The sequence below is a fragment of the Cetorhinus maximus genome, chromosome 15 (assembly GCF_964194155.1).
Source record: "Cetorhinus maximus chromosome 15, sCetMax3.hap1.1, whole genome shotgun sequence".
Taxonomy (NCBI): domain Eukaryota; kingdom Metazoa; phylum Chordata; class Chondrichthyes; order Lamniformes; family Cetorhinidae; genus Cetorhinus; species Cetorhinus maximus.
The window spans coordinates 35,364,479-35,385,575 of record NC_135893.1 but is presented as its reverse complement, the minus strand read 5'-3'; the positions used below and the strand labels follow the sequence as shown (position 1 = coordinate 35,385,575).

Genomic DNA, 21,097 nt, shown 5'->3' with positions numbered 1-21,097 from the left:
TTCGACACTGCATGCGAGCTCCAGGAGGGCAGAGGAAACGCTTCAAGGACACCCTCAAATCCTCCTTGATAAAGTGCTACATCCCCACCGACATCTGGGAATCCCTGGCCCAAGACCATCCGAAGTAGAGGGAAAACAGCCAGGCAGGAGCTGAACACTTCGAGTCTCATTGCCAAGGGTTGGTGAAGCCTAATCATTTCCATTCTGGCCAGCTTATGACGCCAGTTGCCATTAAATGGAGCCTTTAATGTTGGGCGTGAGGGCACATGTCTGTAGAGATGCAATAAAGGCATCTTCGATTTTCTACCAGCAAGTGAAGCAGTACCTTGCCATTCCAATGGGCAAAAGTCCTCCCCCAGTCCTTCGATGATGCGTCAAGGGACTGGGGGAGATCTCAGAGAGGAGATCCTAGAGAAGAGGTAAAGGCCCTTGGCCACAGACCCATCATTGAGGGACTGATACTGTCTGTGGCCCAGGGCCCTTCCTCTCCCGACCTCATTATACTGAAGTCCTCTTTCAGGAATTAGAGAAGAGGCCAGGAGGGGAAGGGACCAGGCCAGGACCACAGAAAACATTGTTGAAGCAGCAAGGTTATACAAACGAGGTTGGAGGACAGGAATGGCCTTTGCCGGTGCCAGGGAGTTAAATTAAAATGCAGGTACTTATCTAAAAGCTCCACTCCTACAAGCTCTGGCAGCACACCACTCCAAAATCCAAGCAAAAGACGCAGAACACCCAACCACCGACAACTCTCCAACTTCAAGTCCAGTAACGAGGTGCGAGATATTCGACTGGGCCTATGATCTCTGTTGTCAGAACAACAGCAATCATTGGCCAGGTAGCTTGTCAGTCGGGATGGCCTACATACCTGATTGGCTCTTTTGTACAGTGACCAGCCTGAATGACATTCTACTCGGCTACTGAGTGCTGGGCTCCCCGAGGGCCTGGGCCCCAGAGATTTGGTGGGTGCCAAACTGACAGCTGTCATTTCCCAGCAATCTTGGTGCACAAACACTTCAGCTTCCGTCATGATGGGATTTTTCCACGAACCCCTGAAACATTTCGTAAACCCCTTGGGGGTTTACGAACCACAGTTTGGGAACCACTGATCCATACTTAAGCCATTGTTGACATATTACATATTTTCTCATCTTTTAAAGGCTCTGCTGTTCCTCTCACTTTTAGCCTTTTTTTTGGTAAGATAATTTTGTTAACCAACTTTTAATTCAGCGCTAGATTTAGAATGTCCTTTAAATGGGAATAAACTACTGCTAATCTGATACTATGAGATTAACTTTGTAATGTGATACCGGAATACCAGCAAATAACCTGACCAAGCAACTACATTGACCCTAAAATGATGCTGATAATGGAAGGATTCAATCAGAATTGAAACCCTTCTGTGTCTGTGCTGAGTGGAGACTAATGGGTGTGAATAACTCAAGTCAAGCTTTATCAACAGAAACACATGTTTTGTTAACTTTTTAAGTGTCGATATGGGCTACCTGCAGACAGGTTCTTGAGTATTCTTGATTTCAACCATTCCATCATTGGCGGCTGTGTCTTCAACTGCCAAGGCCCTAAGCTGTGGACTTCCCTCCTTAAATCTCTCTGCCTCTCCTCTGCTCTTTCCTGATTTAAGATGGTCCTTGAAACCTCCATCTTTGACCAAACTTTTGGTCATCGGTTTAATATCTCCTTAGATGTCTCAGTGTCAATTTTTTTTTCATAATGTACTTATGCATCTTGGGACATTTTGTTGCATTAAAGGCACTGTGCAAATGCAAGTTGTTGTTGAGGACAAAGATGATACCAAAAAAGGTAAAAGCGGCAGTTTACATTGAAACTATGATTGCTCTTTAAGATCTCCTTAAGTAATTCTTACTTCATGATGTGTCCCTGGAGGGTCTTCAGTTCATAATCAAGCAGCCAAGTTTGTGGGCAACATCAATATTGGATTATGAATTGGAAACAGCAGTGCACACTACCTCAAAACTTCCGGAATTCTTCTAGAATGAGGTTAATGATTAATATTCGAGACAGAACATATTTCATAGTAATTAACTTGAAAGTCTTGATTGGATGGCCGTAACCAAGATATTCAGATCCAGTATTTACAATCCAGCAGATTACCGTTGACACTTTGTACTTAATGCATTACATTCAACTGTGTAATAAAAGTTTCAGATTGAATATGGAAAATGAATAAATAGAGGTTCTGAAAACAATTATAAGACAGGCATTACACTTGTGACAACTCAGCGTTCCATCAAATATTCTCTGAGATTCAAGGATAATTTCAAAGTTCCCATTATTAGTCAGGCAAATTTCTCTCTGTGCTTTTCAAGTGAATGGATGACCCACTTCCCAACGGTTCCAGTAAAACTGCTGTGATGACAAAAGTCATCATTAAAAACTGTGCTGAACTTCTGGATCAGGTTCCACAGATGCACAGGAAACTGAAGAATCTGTTACTGTCAATCCCTCAAAGGGAAGTGAAATTTTCAGTATTATATAATTACGAATCTGGATATGCATAATATACCCAAAGTGGTGCTCTGTCATTTGCCATGGAATGAGTATGCCAGTACCACATGGAAATCAATGGCACAGGAAACAGAACTGACTACATTATAATAGAAGATCTGATAGTCAAACTGTCTCCACTTGAAGAATGAAGAAGGATTCCCATCAATGAGAGTTTGACAAAATATACATGTCCTGAGCCCCTTGGCCCTCCATAGCTCTGCAAGAGATACTATTGAATTTTGGCTCTGCAGATGCAGTGTAGAAGCCAAATCCTCAGTTATTCAGCATTCTGTTGCTCTATCTTAGTTCTTCCATCCGTTGCTGTCTACATGAACTGGCTCAGCCCAAACTGAAACATGCAAAGGAAAGAGACACCAATGTCCATATTCATGTAGGAACAGACTGAAGGATTTAAGGAATATCGGGGCCGAGATCAGTTTATGTTCACAATCAAGTGATATGATCCTTGTGGAGACCAATAACAGGAAAGAATCAAACTTCCCAAACAATCCCCACAGAAAAAAATGGACAAGATTTCACTTTAAAAACTGTTACTGTAATCAAACTAAAGTTAATATAGATTAAACATGAACTAACAGGCAAACTTTATTCAATAGAAAATATAAATTGCACGTTAAATAGTTGATACAACATAGGTAAGTCTCATGGATTTTTCAACAAATCCTCTTCGCACATATGTGGCTGTACATGTAGTCCCAAAGTGCTTCCCAGCCCTCCGGTAGAGTTCAATCCACTTTGTCACACTGGATCCAATCCTCAAGTAGCCTCTGACAACCACTTTACTTCATTCAAGACCCAAGGACACAGTTATCACCAAAAAGGCTCACTTCTATTGAACCTTTTGCTCTCAAGTAATGACAGTCCTGATAAAGTAGCATTACCAAGTCCCCTCAATAACACTCTGGTATACTGAATGGTTGGCTCTTGTTAAAAAAACACCAAGCCTTTTCAGTGCCTGGACTGTTCACACAACTCTTTGCATTTTAGTCTTTTCAACTGGCTTCAAGCCCCTGTCCTGTTCTCTCTCTGCTAAACAGGAGATACACTTTTAGAGCTCTACTCTCTGAAATCCAACCTCCCAATTAGCTTCCATTTCCTTAGCAACCAAAGGCACATGTTCATCTCTCAGAAGTCTGATGTCGCAGCCAGGAAAACCAATTAAGAAACTCTTCCCTCAGAAACTTGGATCTTGTTTCAGTCTCAAATAATACAGGCTTTGAAACCATTTCACTGCACAAGGGCTACATGGGGTTTATTCACTTGGCCAACATCATGGCTGAATATGCTGACCCACACCTGATTGGCAGTGTTCAACAACTTGTATCTAAATAGTCGTTCGGTAGTGCAGAACTTGAGTATTGCTAAAAAAAAAGAGACATTTTTTGTCAAATCTTTTTGTCTTTTACTCATCAGGACTAGCCTATTCATCAATGTTCCACTTAAGGAAGCCATAGATATTTGTGCTGCAGCACTATATCATGGTGATCTAGACCTGCCACCATTATGTGAATCAGTACTCAATGAACCATGAATTCGACAACTCGCGCAGTTGAGTTCAACTTTAATGACACCATGTATGCCCAAATAGATGGTGTTGCCATGGGATCCCCTCTAGGCCCAGCTTTTGCAAACATCTTTGTTGGGTTCCTTGAGAAACGTATATTCGATGGAATGACACCTAACTTCCTACCCCTTGCATATTTCCAATATGTGGATGATATGTTTGCTATATTTAAATCCACAGCTGCATGTAATAATTTCTTTGCATGCCTTACTGGGCTCCATCTTGTGCCCAAATTCACATTTAAAATGAACAATCAAATGAACTCCCTTCCTTTGATGTACTAGTTAAGAAATCTGCCAGGGGTTTCTCTACCACGTTCTACTGCAAGCCTACCTTCACTGGTCAATACACGGGTTGGGACTCTTACAGCTCCACGCGCTATAAGATTGGCTTTATCAGCAACCTCATAAATAGGGACCAAGCTATTTGCTCATCATGCAAGCTTGATGCTGAAACAGGGCACCTCAAAGAGATTCTGCGGGATAATGGCTTCCCTAATCAGATAATTTCACACTGTATATCGCACAAACTCATGAATGGGTCCAAGGCCATCACTTACGGTCCCAAAAAGTGCCCAGTCTATCTCAGATTACCCTGGAAGGGCAACATATCTCAGAAATTTGAGCAACAGTTGAAGCTAGCTGTTTCACGCTTCTATTATGCAGTAGCAACACGAGTGGTATTCGCCACTAACAGGATGCTGCCGTCAAGCCAAAAAGACATTCTGTGTATCATACAAATGAATAATGTGGTATGTGAATTTCAGTGCTAGTGTGATGCTGGATATGTAGGCCGTACGTCCCAAAGACTGGCAGATCGTATCAAACAGCATGTCCCTTCCACTGTTCGCAATAGGCAAGGTACAGACCGTACCCAATCAGTCGGGCTTGCAAAACTCAAAACACAGTGTCCAACATTAGATGTGATTCCGCGATTGGGCAACATTTGCTAAATAATCCTCAGTGTACTCAGAATTATGCTGACCAGCAATTTAAGATTGTCAGTTGGGCTTGCAGTGTAGTGCATTTATATGCACTGGAAGCTACATATATTAACGCACAGGGCCCTGTTCTTAGCAGACAGAAAGAACATGTACACACATTACGCCTGTTGCAGCTAAAAAAAATAAGTCAAGATAGCTATTTGCTGGTTAAGTCCCCAGGGCAATGCCTTGACCAATCAGAGTCAAGCTTCCTGATTTAAATTTTTAAAAAACTTGCCAGTTAACTGCCAGTCACCATCAACTGGTGCATTCCCCATGGCAATGCCTCTACCAATCAGAGTCCACTTTCCAACCAATCAGCACTCTCTTCCCATAGAGCATAAATATTTTTTTCCCTTGACATTGGTATTTTCTTGCGAATTGTCCTGGTGAGTGCAAAACGAAAAGCTTCAACAAAAAATGTCTCTTTTTTCATCAATACTCAGCTTGCATCTGTTACCCTTAACTCATAACCCAGTCATCAACTAACTAGTGTTGTGTTGTTGACAGAACTTTTATGAGATCCAATGTCTCAAACTCACAGCTTCCAAACAAGTTGGTGAATATCTTGATCATGTTCCTGATTTCTAATTCTCTGGGTACCTGGTTGCTGTACATTAGCAAACATGGAGATGAATAGTCCTCTCATGATTAAGGTGATGTATAAGTTGAAATCATCAGACCTTTTGTTATTGAGTTATCATGTTTTAGCCTACCTTTGAGACAGAATCCAACCAATTACATGCAGTACCAATGGGTTTCTCACCTTCCCAGAGTGACTGGGAGTCTCCTTGAATGGGGCTTGGATCTCCTGGACAATTCTGTCCCTAACTTGGTGACCCTCCTCTTATTGCTGCAGAGTCCCGGGAACAATTGTGATTTGCGGGGGTTGAGGGGACCACGGGGGTTTGAGAGCCTGAACTGGGGATCTTGAAAGAATAGAGGTCATGGGGAGAGAGGGAGATAGGAATAAGGGATAAGGGAATGAAGGGAGAACAAAACGGAATACTAGTCAGGAGCTGAGGCAGGAGGTAGAACAACTCTGTGTCTGGTATACAATTATCTAATTTATGGGTTAGAATGGCCCTGGTTTCAGGTATTGACTTTTTGTTTGCCCTTGTTGGAGAGTGCTTGACATAGGTTTTCATCAGAATTTATAAAAATGAACATAAATGTATCAGTTCCAAGCAAATTCCCAAATACAAACCATGTGCTGGGCCCATCCAACCAATTATCAGCTTGAAAATAACATCAACTCTGAAGAAGGGTCATATGGACTCAAAATGTTAACTCTATTTCTCTTTCCACAGATGCTGCTGGACCTGCTGAGTTTTTCCAACATTTTCTGTTTTTGAGATTCAGATTGCCAACATCCATAGTATTTTACTGTTTACTTTCCTTTTACTATTTAACTTAATAGGGGAACATCTAAAAAAAAAGTAGATGATCTTGTCCTTATCACATTGCTGATTGTGGGAACTTGCTGTGCACAATTTGGATGTCACATTTCCCACATTACGATAGTGACGACTGTGTAAGAGTACTTCATTGGCTGTAAAGCGCTCTGGAATGTCTGGTAGCCTTTTTCTCCCCATTTCACCATTCAATTTTTTTAAATTAAAAGATTCCATGGTTTTTGCCTCCACCACTAATCCTGGAAATGTATTTTATTTATTGTTCATTGTATAAAGAGCCAGCCATATAAATAGCATGGCTACTAAAGCAGGCCAGGGTATTCTGCAGAGACCAGAAAACCTCACAACACCTTAAACTTCCACCATATAAAGAGGCAAGCCAGTGAGTTGGAATGCTCTCCATTTGCCAGGATGGGTGCAGATGCACCAACACTCAAGCAGGACCTCCCAAACCCACAACGTCCACCATGTAGGACAATGGCAGCAAGTGCATGGAAGTCCATCACCTCCAAGTTCCTATCCAAGTCCCACAATATCCTAAGTTGGACATGTATTGTTGTTCATTCATTGTTCTTATGTCAAAATTCTGGAACTCCTACCTACAGTGTGGGAGTATTTTCACCATCCAGATTACAGTGGGTCAGGTGAAAGGCCCAAAGGGCAACAAAGAAGGGTAATAAATGCCAGCCTTAAAATGATGCCCACATCTCAATAATTTAAAAAAAAAAAATTGACATTGGTTCTAAATTTGAACCAGTCTCCCCTTTTCCTGCTCTTGTGGTTTAAAGTAATATTCCAGATTAGTCCTCTGTAAAGAGAATATCATTTTTCCTAATATTACTGTGAGATACTGTGAAGCAGGCTTGTGGAAACTGTGTATGTGTGTGTGTGTGTGTGTGTGTGTCTTTGACTAATTTAATTAAACTGAACACAGTCAGACTGCAAGGTTTATATCATCCAAGGGATAAGATATAAAAGCAGGCATTTTGAAATAGAGATGGACAAGCTAAAATGAGTTCCCAGTAGATACAGTATGAATGGGAATTTGCATCAGGAGATAAGTGAGGAGTGAATTCATAGCTGTTGAATTTCAAAGAGGCATAACAGGAAGTCTTACAACTGGCAAAGTTCATAAATAAGTTCGTAAGGCAAAGTTATTAAGTTTATTTTACCCTAAAGTGCTGGCTATAATGACAACATGAAAGATTTCTATATTCTGGGAAAGGTAACTTCCAAAGAAAGTTTAAAACAATGGGTTTAGAGATAAAAGGGGAGAAAATATATTTAAGGGAAGTTTGAAAGCTGTATCAGGTGAGTGGCCATGTGAGATCTTGAAAGAAGGGCTGTGTGAAAACAGACCTGTGAAAAGCAGTCTCTAGCCACCCCAGAGAAGTGCTTGCTTGTTCCAGAAAGTAAGGCTTTGTTATAAACCTTGGATTTCCATTGTCGAGTGGGAGGAAGAGGGAAGGCATGTGAAATACCTCCCTTATAGCAACAGTGGGTGTCTTGCGGTAATATTACTGGAAGTTATATAGATTAAGAATCTATTTGAACTGTTGCCTGAAAAAGGTGTTTATTTGGGACTCTAGCTAAGTAGAAATATTTTGGGAAATGTTGTAAGACTAAATTTAACTTGTTAGAATCATATGTCTCAAGATTGAAGTTTGTTTTTACAAAATGGAAGGAGCTTACATGACCTGGTTATCTGGATGCTAACCTGGGATTTTTTTTTAAAGTTCACCTTGGAACTGTAAACAAGCAGGCCTCTTCCAAGAAATCACCTGAACTATGTGGTACTTGAGAAGGAGTTGTTTGTTGAGATGCAAAGCAGTTTAATTAATGAAAAGCTAGAAGGCAAAAAGGCAATCACATGGCAGAGGAAAAAACCTTAAATTGTGAACTTAAACAAAAATAGTTGGAAAAACTCAGCATGTCTGACAGCATCTGTGGAAAGGAAGACAGAATTAATGTTTCGAGTCCGTATGACTCTTCATCAGAACTAAAGAGGAATAAGAAATGTGGTGAAATATAAGCTGTTTGAGGGGGCTGGAACAGGTGGAGTTGGATAGATGGCCAGTGATAGGTGGAGGCAAAGGAGAGATTGCCAAAGGTGTCATGAACAAAAGGACAAAGGGGAGTTGACGGTAGTGATATTAGCTAAAGGATGTGCTAATGGTGACATTAAGGGTAGAAAGCAGGATGAGCAAGTGACAGATGGCCCTAATTGGGGGGTGGGGGTGGGGTGGCGGTGGGGTGGGTGGAAAGGATTGAAATAGGCTAAAAGGTGGAGATAAAACAATGGATGGAAATAAATTTTTAAAATAATAATAGAGATAGGTGGGAAAAGAAAAAAATATATAAAAAATATATAATAATTATTAGAAAAAAGGGGATCAAAACAGGGTGAGGATGGAGGTTCATGATCTGACGTTGTTGAACTCAATGATAAAAGCAAAAAACTGCGGATGCTGGAAATCCAAAACAAAAATAAAAATAAAAATACCTGGAAAAACTCAGCAGGTCTGACAGCATCTGCGGAGAGGAACACAGTTAACGTTTCGAGTCTGTATGACTCTTCAACAGAACTAAGGAAAAATAGAAAAGAGGTGAAATATAAGCTGGTTTAAGGGGGGTTGGGACACGTAGAGCTGGATAGAGGGCCAGTGATAGGTGGAGATAGCCAAAAGATGTCATAGACAAAAGGGCAAAGAGGTGTTGAAGGTGGTGATATTATCTAAGGAATGTGCTAATAGGTGACATTAAGGGTAGAAAGCAGGACGAGCAAGGTACAGATGGCCCTAGTGTGGGTGGGGTGGGGGGACGGGATCGAAATAGGCTAAAAGGTAGAGATAAAACAATGGATGCAAATACATTTAAAAATAATGGAAATAGGTGGGAAAAGAAAAATATATATAAATTATTGGAAAAAAGGGGGATCGGAAAGTGGGTGGGGATGGAGGAGAGAGTTCATGATCTAAAACTGTCAAACACCATATTCAGTCCGGAAGGCTGTAAAGTGCCTAGTCGGAAGATGAAGTGCTGTTCCTCCAGTTTGCGTTGAGCTTCACTGGAACAATGCAGCAGGCCAAGAACGGACATGTGGGCACGAGAGCAAGGTGGAGTGTTGAAATGGCAAGCGACAGGGAGATCTGGGTCATGCCCCAGACCTCCCTGTCGCTTGCCATTTCAACACACCACCCTGCTCTCGTGCCCACATGTCCGTCCTTGGCCTGCTGCAATGTTCCAGTGAAGCTCAATGCAAACTGGAGGAACATCACCTCATCTTCCGACTAGGCACTTTACAGCCTTCTGGACTGAATATGGAGTTTGACAGTTTTAGATCATGAACTCTCTCCTCCATCCCCACCCACTTTCCGATCCCCCTTTTTTCCAATAATTTATATATATTTTTATTTTCCCACCTATTTCCATTATTTTTAAATGTATTTCCATCCATTGTTTTATCTCTACCTTTTAGCCTATTTCGATCCCTTCCCCGCACCCCACCCCACCCCCACTGGGGCTATCTGTACCTTGCTCGTCCTGCTACCCTTAATGTCACCTATTAGCACATTCCTTAGATAATATCACCACCTTCAACACCTCTTTGTCCTTTTGTCTATGACATCTTTTGGCTATCTCCACCTATCACTGGCCCTCTATCCAGCTCTACGTGTCCCAACCCCCCTTAAACCAGCTTATATTTCACCTCTTTTCTATTTTTCCTTAGTTCTGTTGAAAAGTCATACGGACTCGAAATGTTAACTGTGTTCCTCTCCGCAGATGCTGTCAGACCTGCTGAGTTTTTCCAGGTATTTTTAATTTTATTTTTGTTGAACTCAATGTTGAGTCCGGAAGGCTGTAAAGTGCCTAATTGGAAGATGTTCCAGTGAAGCTCAAGGCAAACTGGAAGAACAGCACTTCATCTTTCAATTATGCACTTTACAGGCTTCCGGACTCAACATTGAGTTCAACAACTTCAGATTATGAACTCTCTCCTCCATCCTCACGCCTTTATTGTTCCCCTTTTTTCTAATAATTATTATATATTTTTATATATATATATTTCTTTTCCCACCTATTTCTATTATTATTTTAAAAATGTATTTCCATCCATTGTTTTATCTCCATCTTTTAGCCTATTTCGATCCCATCTCCCCAGCCCCTCCCACCCCCACTAGGGCTATGTCACTTGCTCATCCTGCTTTCTACCCTTAATGTCACCATTAGCACATTCCTTAGCTAATATCACCATCGTCAACACCCCTTTGTCCTTTTGTTTATGACACCTTTGGCAATATCTCCTTTGCCTCCACCTATCACTGGCCATCTATCCAGCTCCACCTGTTCCACCCCCCTCAAACAGCTTATATTTCACCACATTTCTTATTCCTCTTTAATTCTGATGAAGAGTCATACCGACTCGAAACATTAACTCTCTCTTCCTTTCCACAGGTGCTGCCAGATCTGCTGAGTTTTTCCAGCAATTTTTGTTTTTGTTTTAGATTTCCAGCATCCGCAGTATTTTGCTTTTATCTTAGTGAGTAACTGTAATCTTGTGTTCAAGTTTTCTTTTGTTAATAAATGTTTTAATTTAATATTTAAAGTCTCCAAAAGTAGTAGTAGAATCTTTACTCCTGACTTCAGTGCACATACCTTCTCATAATAAAAATACAAATTGCTCACGGTCGTGATAGCATAGCCAAGTTTCCCTTTGGGATTTTGTCAGCCGGTCAGTTACCACCTGCCATATCAATAACACTTCTTCATTCTATACCCCCCTCCCTCCCCATCATCCTCCCTCCCCTCCATCTTCCTCTCCCCCATTGCAACGCACCCCCCCCCCCACGTCTCCCGGGTAACCGACACTAGGCAACGCCGGCTCTCCCATCTCAATCACCCGCTAGGGGTGCAGTATTTCTCTGGACAACTATTCAGCAAAGCTTAGTCACTTTGTGAGGTAGAATTTTATTTTTTTAGACATATCACTACTGGCTCCGTGTGAAGGAGCCGTTAGGAGTGTGTGTTGTCGTTGGGGACGGGATACTTCCATGTCTCCCCTCTCTTCGCACCCCCTCCCACCAGCGCAGGCGGTGGTGCTGCCCGCCGGCCCGGCTGGCGGTTGGTAAGATGGCGGAAGAACGGTCCAGCACCGGGACCGGGTCCGGTTGGAGCGCTCGGACAAGCTGGGTGATTCCTCCTCACTCTCACCGCTTTGCGGGGCTGATGGACGAGCCGGAGGGGTATCAGCTGCTGCTCAGGACTCTGGAGGGGCTGTCCGTTAAAGCGGTAAGAATAGGGCAGAGGCCCTGGGAGGAGCAGCACAGACACAGTGGGCCGAGTGGTCTCATCCAGTGCTGTGAAGTCTATGGGAGGGATTAGGGGAAGCAACAGTGCAGAGTTACCACCTTCTGCTCAAATCAAAATCAAATGGAGAGCAGGACATGGTGCAGGATGCTACGTGACTGAATTGGACAGCATGTTTTTGAATGGGGGTGTCTGCTATCTTGTAGTCTTGATGCTTGATTTTGAGTATTGTCACATGTTTGATATGTCCAGAAGAAAACCAGTTCTCGTTTTGATTTAATCTTCAATAATGTAACTGCTTATGTTCAGTATTTTTTTCCTTCAAAATTTGTTAGCTTCAGTTTTCACACAACTTAGGCCATGAAAAATATATAAAATAATAATTAACAACTAACTTTGACATCTGTTGCAAAAGCTATAGATTATTCACCAATGTTGTTTGAATCTGAGAAATTTTCAAGTTACTTTGTCGCATTCATTTATCTGATGTTTCTGCCATGTGTTTTCTGGTAAATTCTTACCTAGCTAGGGCTAGGATCCAAATCTAGTACCTTGTTTAAAGGGTTATCTTCATGTAACTCAGGATGGCAAGTGCATGTTGTCCAGAGTTAATGGATGATAATTGGGAGTGCTGACCTTGTTTGACTTTCCCTTTTGTAGCCTAAGAGTCTTCTTAAGTCCTCTACCCAAATGCAGGTCCTTGTTGATTATTTGCTGAGCCATGGTCAAGTGTCGTGATTTTTTTACTGTGGGTAGGACAAGGAGGCAGGCCCTGACTCCACCTCAGCTGGAATGAGATTGAACCCCTTGCTGTTGGTGTTAAATTGATGCACAGGCTAGCCTTCTAGCCAATTAGCCAACTGGCCCCTGAGTCTAAACATGCAGAGGCAAATTGTAGCTTCCCTATTGCCTATTAACTTGGCTCTGATAACATAGACCATTTCTGGTACTATGACTTGGTACTATGACTCTACTTGCTAGGTTGTCTAGAATGTTGTACTACAGGGTGAATTCACCAATAGTGGGAAATCTGTATGGCCCAGATCTGTATGGTCAGAGGGAAGCAAACGACCCTAGCTGTTCATTACAATTACACTTTTCCACAGACTTTCTGTGGGTTTTTGCAGTGGAATTTGTGGTTACTAGAGAGCCAACATAGGGGTGCAACCTGTACAGGAAATCTGGGAATTGCATGAATAAGCAATGGTATGTCTCAATCAATTAGATTGAAGAATCTTCGATGAGCCATGGAAAGTTCAGAAATGTCAGTTGAAGTAGTTAATTCAATGTCAAAGCATATACAAAGAGGGGGGGGGTGTGGGGGGGGTGTGGGGGGGGGGTGGGGGGGTGTGGGGGGGGGTGGGGGGGGTGTGGGGGGGGGTGTGGGGGGGGGGTGGGGGGGTGTGGGGGGGGGGTGGGGGGGGTGTGGGGGGGGGTGGGGGGGGTGGGGGGGGTGTGGGGGGGGGTGTGGGGGGGGGTGGGGGTGGGGGGTGGGGGGGGGTGGGGGTGGGGGGTGGGGGTGGGTGGGGGGGATTGCACATGTGAGGGAGACAAAATAAACAAAAAAAGTAAACATTTTTAATTTTTGAAAGTCTCCAACATTCTTCTGGAGGAATGAAACTTCACACTGGTAAAAGTTTATTTTCTGTGTCAGAGAGGTTGTTTGGCAGTGATTAAAACTTATCATACTGTTAAAAATGTATTTGTGCTTGAATGGAGAAGTCCTATCTTTCTCTGGGCATCTCGTAGGTAAATACAGCAACTTTATGAGCTTCATGTATTTAAATGTCAAATCTCTCATTGAGATACTGGTATTGTGCAGTGTTTGGAGGAGCAGGGAAACTTGGATAGCAACTTTCTGATTTCCAAGCATAACTGTGCAGGTATGGATGGCAGAAGTTTACTCCTTATTTTTACTGCAAAATCCAGGCTATGCGTGCAGTTACTGTTCTTTTTATAGTAGTTGCCTATGCAGTTATTACTGAGGTAAACTGGTAACTTGTTTATCCACCCGGATATTAGAGACCACGTCGGAGTGTAAAGGGACACTTGGGCTGCTATCTATTTGCCAAGTCTGAAGTTGGACGGAGCTTGCCTTGAGAAATTGTGAGACTTATATCACTGATTGAAAGATGGAACCAAAACCTGAATTTGCTCAGTAATTAACATTACGGGGAGATGGTGGCATGGTGGTAATGTCACTGAACTAGTAATCCAGAGGCACAGCCTCTGGGGACAGCTGGTGGAATTTGAATTCAATTAACAAAATCTAGAATCTAAAGATACCCATCAGTAACGGTGAACATGATAACTATCATCGATTGTTGTAAAGACCCATCTGGTTCATTAATGTCCTTTAGGGGAGGAAATCTGCTATTCTTACCCTGGTCTGGTCTACATGAGTCCAATGTGGTTGATTCTTAACTGTCCTTTGAAATATTCAGTTAAAGGGCAATTAGGGATAGGCAACAAATGCTGGCTTTGCCAGCTACACCCACATCCTATGAAAGAATAAAGAAAAAAATCTGTATCATGAAATACAGATGTAAATTGATTTTTTTGAAAACAGGCGATCATATAGTCTGATACAGCACAGAAGGATGCATTGAGCCCATGTGCTTGAATTGACTCTTTTGGAGAGTTATCTAATTAGCCCCATTCCCCTGCTCTTTCCCCAAAACTATTCCCTGTTAAAAATTTTTATGTAGCTGTCTAAAAAAAAAATACATACTACCCTGACCTGAAGTAGGACTAGTGGCAACACTTTGCCGTGTTGAAAGCCAAATAACAGCAGGGTAGGGGCTTAGGATCATGGTTTGAGTTCTGATGTTTGCTGTTCTGGGGTTGAGGCAAAGCAGAGGTACTGCAGATATTTGTATTGCAGTCAATTTGGGAGTGTTTGATTTTGGCACTGGATGTGTGAAGTAGGAAAATATTTCATTTTGGAGTGCTAGTGCCCTTTGCTTTGGCAGGCACAAAACAGCTTGGTGCACATCGTTCTTAAAATAAGCCAAATATGTTCCTTGTTTAGAATTAAAGTGAATGAGTTTCACTGTTACTGTATGATATTTGGCAGGAGTTGGTGGGTTTATGCAAATAGCTTTCAGTGGTAAAACTATTGATTTGAATTGGCTGTAGAAATGTCTTCATGTGTGCTTGGACATGCATTTCAGAGGAGCATTTGCTATGACAGTAATGTGAGGAATGATAGCTCTGTGGAGGTGTTTTTGAAACAAAATTTAGTTCTTTATGTTCTGCTATTTGAACTGTAGAGGTGTTACAAAAGGACCCTCCAGTTTATTAACACCACCTTAATATTAAAGTGTTTAATTGTGATCTTGTATTTATACATTGGCAACAAAAGATATTTGGTAACATTGTTTTCTCAAAGTGAAGAGAAACAGAAGACAAGTAATTATTTACAAAAATTAAGGTCATATTCTTGCATACGAGTTTCTGGGGGACTTCAATGATGCAGTTCAGCTGGAAGCACTGGATATTCTGATATATGTCGCAAGGTAATAATCAGTTTGGAAACTTATTGGACTGTGCAAATTTATTATTTGAGTGAGCCACTTTGCTTTGCGACTAATGCAGGTTAATATTGTGGCACACTGCCAGTAGGAGAGATGGTAAAGGAGGGAAATTCAGTTGAGAAGCAGAGATGGCAATACCTTGGCACATTTTTTTGTTGGTTCAGATCGGTTTATAAAATTCAAGGTGTCACACTCCTAGTTTCAGAGAGGTAAGTATATAGGTGAATCCTCATCTCAAAATATTCTAGAAGTTCTGAAATTGAAAAAAAATGCGACAAAATTACAGGAAACATTACAACAGTGACCAACTTCAAAGGTACTTCGTTGACTGTAAAGTGCTTTGTGACATCCTGGGGTCGTGAAAGACCCTTTATAATTTCAAGTTCTTGCTTTCTTTCTTCTTTACCTCAAAAAAAAAGTGGCAAGGAAGGAAGTTGACTTTAATTACCAAAGGTCCAAGGCATACTGAAGTGGATGTGATTTTAATAATAAAAAACTTGACCTGAAGAAATGATAGTTAAGCTACTCAAAATACTTCAGCAAGGACAAAATTCATTACCAATGTGGTAAGTTTTAAAGAGTTATTTTTTCACCTCTTGTACAATAAAAGTAGTTGGAAATTATTGCATATGTATGTGTATGTTAGTTTGCAAAAGCTTTACAAAGTCACTAGTATATGCAGAATTTTTTTATTCGTGAATATTCTGCTGATACACTTGACTTGCATGTTATGCTCTGCTTGTCTAGCGTCTTGCAGGATTTTTTTCCTTTTCCAATGGCCTTTTGTCACAAGTTCTACAATATTTTTATCCGCAGAGTGAAGTAATGCTTATCCAGCTCTGTTGCATCCATCCACAAAACGTTAGTCATCTCAGAAGACAACAAAAAGATGTTTGAGAGAAGAATTTGTTGAAGAGGAATAAAACCAACAACACTCACCAAACATTTACTAATCAGGAAGGGAAATCTGCAGCCTGCTGCTGAGCAGTGAGAAGACCCATTTCTGTTGTGTGACCATGTACAGGGCCTGTCAAAGTTACAACAACTATGGGAGGGTCTCCAAAACACATCATCCGCATAAAGTAGGTGACTGCATGACACTCCACTGCCATTTCAAAGATGTGTAGATGATGGTTCATGCTGCTTGATGGAGACCACTGAACAATGTCAGTGGAAGTGTAAACCTGAAACGTTCTTGTGGAGACTGATCTGGTTAAGTTGCATAATATTATTCACTTAGGCCGAAAATTTGGTGGAGCATATTGTCTAGAAATTGTCTATTTTTCCAAACCCTGTGAAACAAATTACTCTCATCACTTGAGAATATTGCTGTTCAGCACTCCTTTGAACCCTTTGAAGGCTTCTCTGCTCGGGCTCTGTGTCCAGCATCTGTCTTTTTACTGTGGTCCTTGATCTAGACTATGGCCTGTATAACATCCTGCCAAATCTCAGCAGCCGGTTTGTAAATTTGCAAATGGAAATGAGTAACCAAGTTTCACTACAGAGATCATTCATGCCTTTCATAAACATTCAGCAGATAGTGAGTTTATCTTGTTGTATTGTCTTGGAGGAATGTTTATATATTTATACTTGTCTAAAGCATTTCAAGTGTATTTTTGAAGATTGTAACAGAAAGATGTTGACTTACTTAAAAAATGAAATTGATATTTCTGAAGTAAAATATTTACTTTTCTCTTATGTCTCCTGTGTCATCTTTTGCCTCTCCATTGGCAATCTTTTGTACCATTATAGAGTGGTTTCTGAAACATGGTGATGTTCACTAGCTGAAATGAATTAATGCTTCCTGGACTTTTCAGCCACATGTTCTAGCTGAAATTGAGAATGTTTGTATGGAAAGTATCGAGATTTAATTACAATAGCCAAGTACAATCCCTTAAACCTATTCATTTATCTTCAGCCTCGATTGATCATATACTGTGTATATGCAGGAAAGTACTGTGACATAATGCACATGCAGTCTGCTTAATATTCACATATTCCCAATGGTATCCACACTGATGTTGAGCTTTTTGTCCCTTTTTTCTGGAGAAATTGATTATTGTTGAGCAAGTTCCTCTGGCACTAGTAGACTTTCAAAATTTCACTCAAATGATTTTTCACAGGTGAGCTAAATATTTTTGGTCAACAGACTGTTCTGCCTTGGAGGCCATCACATTTGAGCTGGATTCTTTCTAGCCAGACATTTGCACCAGTGTACTTTCTATTGGATATATCTGAAAGTAACTAGAAAAACAAACCTAGTTGATTATTGTCCCCTCCTGCCTCCCTAGCCCATGGGTGCTTAGACCAATTGTGGTAACTCAGTTGAGATAAGATAAAAGATCACAGACTTTTGAATTGAACCTGGCACCTCTGTCTGTATAGCTTAGGTGTCTGTTAAACAATGTTTTTTTCTGATTTTTAGAAAAAGTTAATTTCTAACATGGAGTTTATCCACTGTTGTAGGTTAAGACTAGGTATGAATGTGATATATGGCATACTACTTAGAATTTGCAGAATGCCGATAGCCAATGGTATCTTGACCCTTGGACCAAAATGGTAGTGAAGATATTTATGGCTGTGCAAATTTGTCAAAAGGATGTAAGAAACTCCCAAATGCTTAAGCTTCTGTTTTTAGCATGGGTGCAAATTTGCAATATAATTTTTCTTAATTTCAATAATTTTAAAATGCTTAAGATAATTGCTTGCTATTTGTGAATGAGTCATAACTGTAAATCATATGTGACATTTTTAAAAAAAATTTATATCTGTGCTGTAACCTTGATTAATTTGCCCAATATTACAGGGACATTGTATTCATGTAAAAGTGTTTTTTGTTTATGGAAGGAACAGACCCATATGTAATTTTTGTTGCAAGTGACAGGTTGACATGCCTCAGCAGGATTTATATAATTGCAGTGTGTGTTTATAAATGAATGGAACGTAAAAAGATTTGTCAAGTTCTTTTTATTGAAGATGCCCTTCAAATAGAATGTTGGTGTCAATGTATGTATCAATACTGCTTAGAGGAAGGGTTCTATTCCCCGTGGTTGTATGTTGAAACAGTTGCTCAGGTGTGCCACCTCTGTGTTCTGTGGTTCTGCAGCCCTTGAGGTGACTGTATTCTGACATGATGGACCAGTTTGTATGCATTTACATCTAAAATAGGCCTTAGTTTTAATGTTAATGTGTAGGCCTGACCATTGATTCACAGACCTGTTCCATCCTTTCAGCTTATATGTGACAGCTTTCTTTCAGTGGCCCTATTATCGCCGCCACACACACATAGTCAGGTACTGAATGACGTTTCACTTTGATGTTAGAAAGAAGTAGCAATTTTATAATGCTTTTCATATCCTTGGGACAGCTGAAAATGATTCACGGCCATTGAATTACTTTTGAAGTGTTGTTAGTGCTATATGGGCAAAAGCAACCACCAATATACATACTTAAGTCCTCCAAGCAGCAAGGAGGTGAATGTCCTTTAATCTGGTTTTGGTGTTCTTTGATGGTAAATGTTGGTCAACAGAGCTCTCTATACTTCTCCTGAATAGTGCATGGATTTCTTTTTTTTGTCTAATTGAATTGGCAGAGGGTTTAATGCCTTATTCCTTCAATACTGCACTGAAATGTTCACCTAGATTATATGCTCAGGTTCTGTAATGTGGTTTGATTCAGGTGAGAGTACTGCTACTGAGCCAAATTCATCTTGAGGTTTGATGAGCTGTGGATATGATAAGTGTAGGAGAGCCAATACAGATGAGATTGAAGAAGTACCGAAGGAAGCCAACATAGAGATTAGAAAGGCTAAGAGCAAGAATGAAGGATGATTGGTAGACAACATGGCAATGAAATGGTCTTTTATATGCATTTAAATATGGAAAATCACAAGGCTGGAAAAGACTGCAAGTGCACTTTGTTTCCCTCCCTGTTGGCCTACCTGTTGCAACTGATACGTTTCCCTTGTTCGATCTGACCTTGAGAGAGATCTAATAAAGAAAGGCTTGCATTTATGTAGCACTCTTCATGAATTCGGGATGCCCCAAGTGCTTTGGAGCCAATTAATTACTTACTTCAAAAAAAATGTAATCACCTTTGTAATGTAGGAAATATAGCAGCCAGTTTGTGCACAGCAAGATCCCACAGGCAGCAATATGAAGAAATAATCTGTTGTTTAGTGATGTTGATTGAGGGATAAATGTTGGCCGCAACGTCGGTGAGAACTTCTCTGCTCTTCTAAATAATGCAGTGGGATTCATTATGCCCACCTAAAAAGGCAAACTAAGTTTAACTTTTCATCTGAAAAACAGCACCTCTGACAGCGTAACACTCTCAGTACTGCATTGGACTGTTAGCCTAGGTTTAGTCTACTTCTGATTACAATCTTGTGAGATTAACTTCCAAAAACTGGCCAACCTCTCGGTGCTTAATAAATACCATCTCAGTTTTTGCAGAGAAAGGCACAAGTGGGACTATCAGACAACCTGATGAAGATATGGACGAACTTCTATTGGAGCATATGAAGGCTCAGTGCAAATACAAATTATTCAAATGGAAACTTTAAAAAAAAACTGGGACTAAAATGGCTACTTTATCACTTTTGTAAAAAAGATAATGGCTTCAGTCTTTCCAATATGTAACTGGGGAAAATTTCTACTCACACTCAGTGCTGAGTGTACGGCAAGCAGCATGACAAATCAGAGACAATGGAGGTATTGGTGGCGTGTTTTAAGATGAGGTGAGAACTAAGGTTGGGGATTGCAGTGGTATTGCTGCAGGAGTGGAAAGAGATACCATTACAGGACCATGGATTTGGGAAGTGACAGTAATTGGAGATGGGTAGATAGGAATGAAGGGTAGGTTTTTTTTGAAAAGACGGATGACGACAGGTTTGAAGAGCAGGGAGACAACAATGTGCAATGGTGATTCCACTAGGGTGGGGTGCTGGTGTGGAAAGGAGTTGCCAGTCAGGTGAGGTTAACCTCGGGAGGAGTGTGTTCTCTCTCGTGCAAAGATAGGCTGAGACATACTTATTTGGATTTGTCTCTGGGACTTTGTAGGTAAATGTAGTTTCAGATGCGGCACAGCCAGCAGTTGTGAAGATTGCTTCAGCCCTTTTTTATCATTTAGCCTTATTACAGACATTGCTGCCCAATGGTAAGGATCCCCATGAGTGCCGGAGAGAGCAACTTTTTTGCACCTACTTTATGTAGCATAATTACCTGTTCAAAATTATGAATGGATTTGGTAGAACTGATAGGAAGAAACTGTTTCTACTGCCAGGATGGCTGATAACAAGAGGACACAAATTTAAGATAATTGGTAAAATATTAATTGGCGAAATGTGCAGAGTTTTTATTTTTTTGCAAAGTGAGTTGTTACGATCAGGAATGTACTACCTGAAACAATGGTGGAAGCAGATTAATTCATAACTTGCAAAATGAAGTTAGATCTTTACTGGAGAATTTTGCAGGGTTACTTGGAAAGAGCAAGGGAGTGGGATGACTTGGTTAGCTTTTGCAAAGAGCCAGCACAGACACAATGGGCAGAAAGACCTTCTGTGATGTATTCTTGGATGTTTCCTTAACAAGCCATGGACAAAAACTTGCATTTATGCTTTGCCTTTTGATGTAGGAAAACATCCTAAGCTGCTTCACAGGCACCAGGGAAAAAAAATTGACAGTGACCCAAAGAATGATGGTAGGAGTGGTGGTCAAAGTGGCGAATTTTAAGGAGACGAGGG

The 21,097-nt window shown here is 40.9% G+C and overlaps 1 protein-coding gene across 2 annotated transcripts in view; it reads left to right on the top strand.

Annotated features, from left to right (window-relative positions):
• Window positions 1-11,556: 11,556 nt before the first annotated feature.
• nphp4 (nephronophthisis 4) overlaps window positions 11,557-21,097 on the top strand; it is a 504,277-nt gene continuing 494,736 nt past the window's right edge. For both annotated transcript variants that reach the window (XM_078558224.1, XM_078558222.1), the window contains exon 1: window positions 11,557-11,800. In XM_078558224.1, coding sequence (XP_078414350.1) covers window positions 11,642-11,800 — 159 coding nt within the window. In that variant the 5' untranslated portion in view covers window positions 11,557-11,641. The remainder of the gene's footprint in view (window positions 11,801-21,097) is intronic.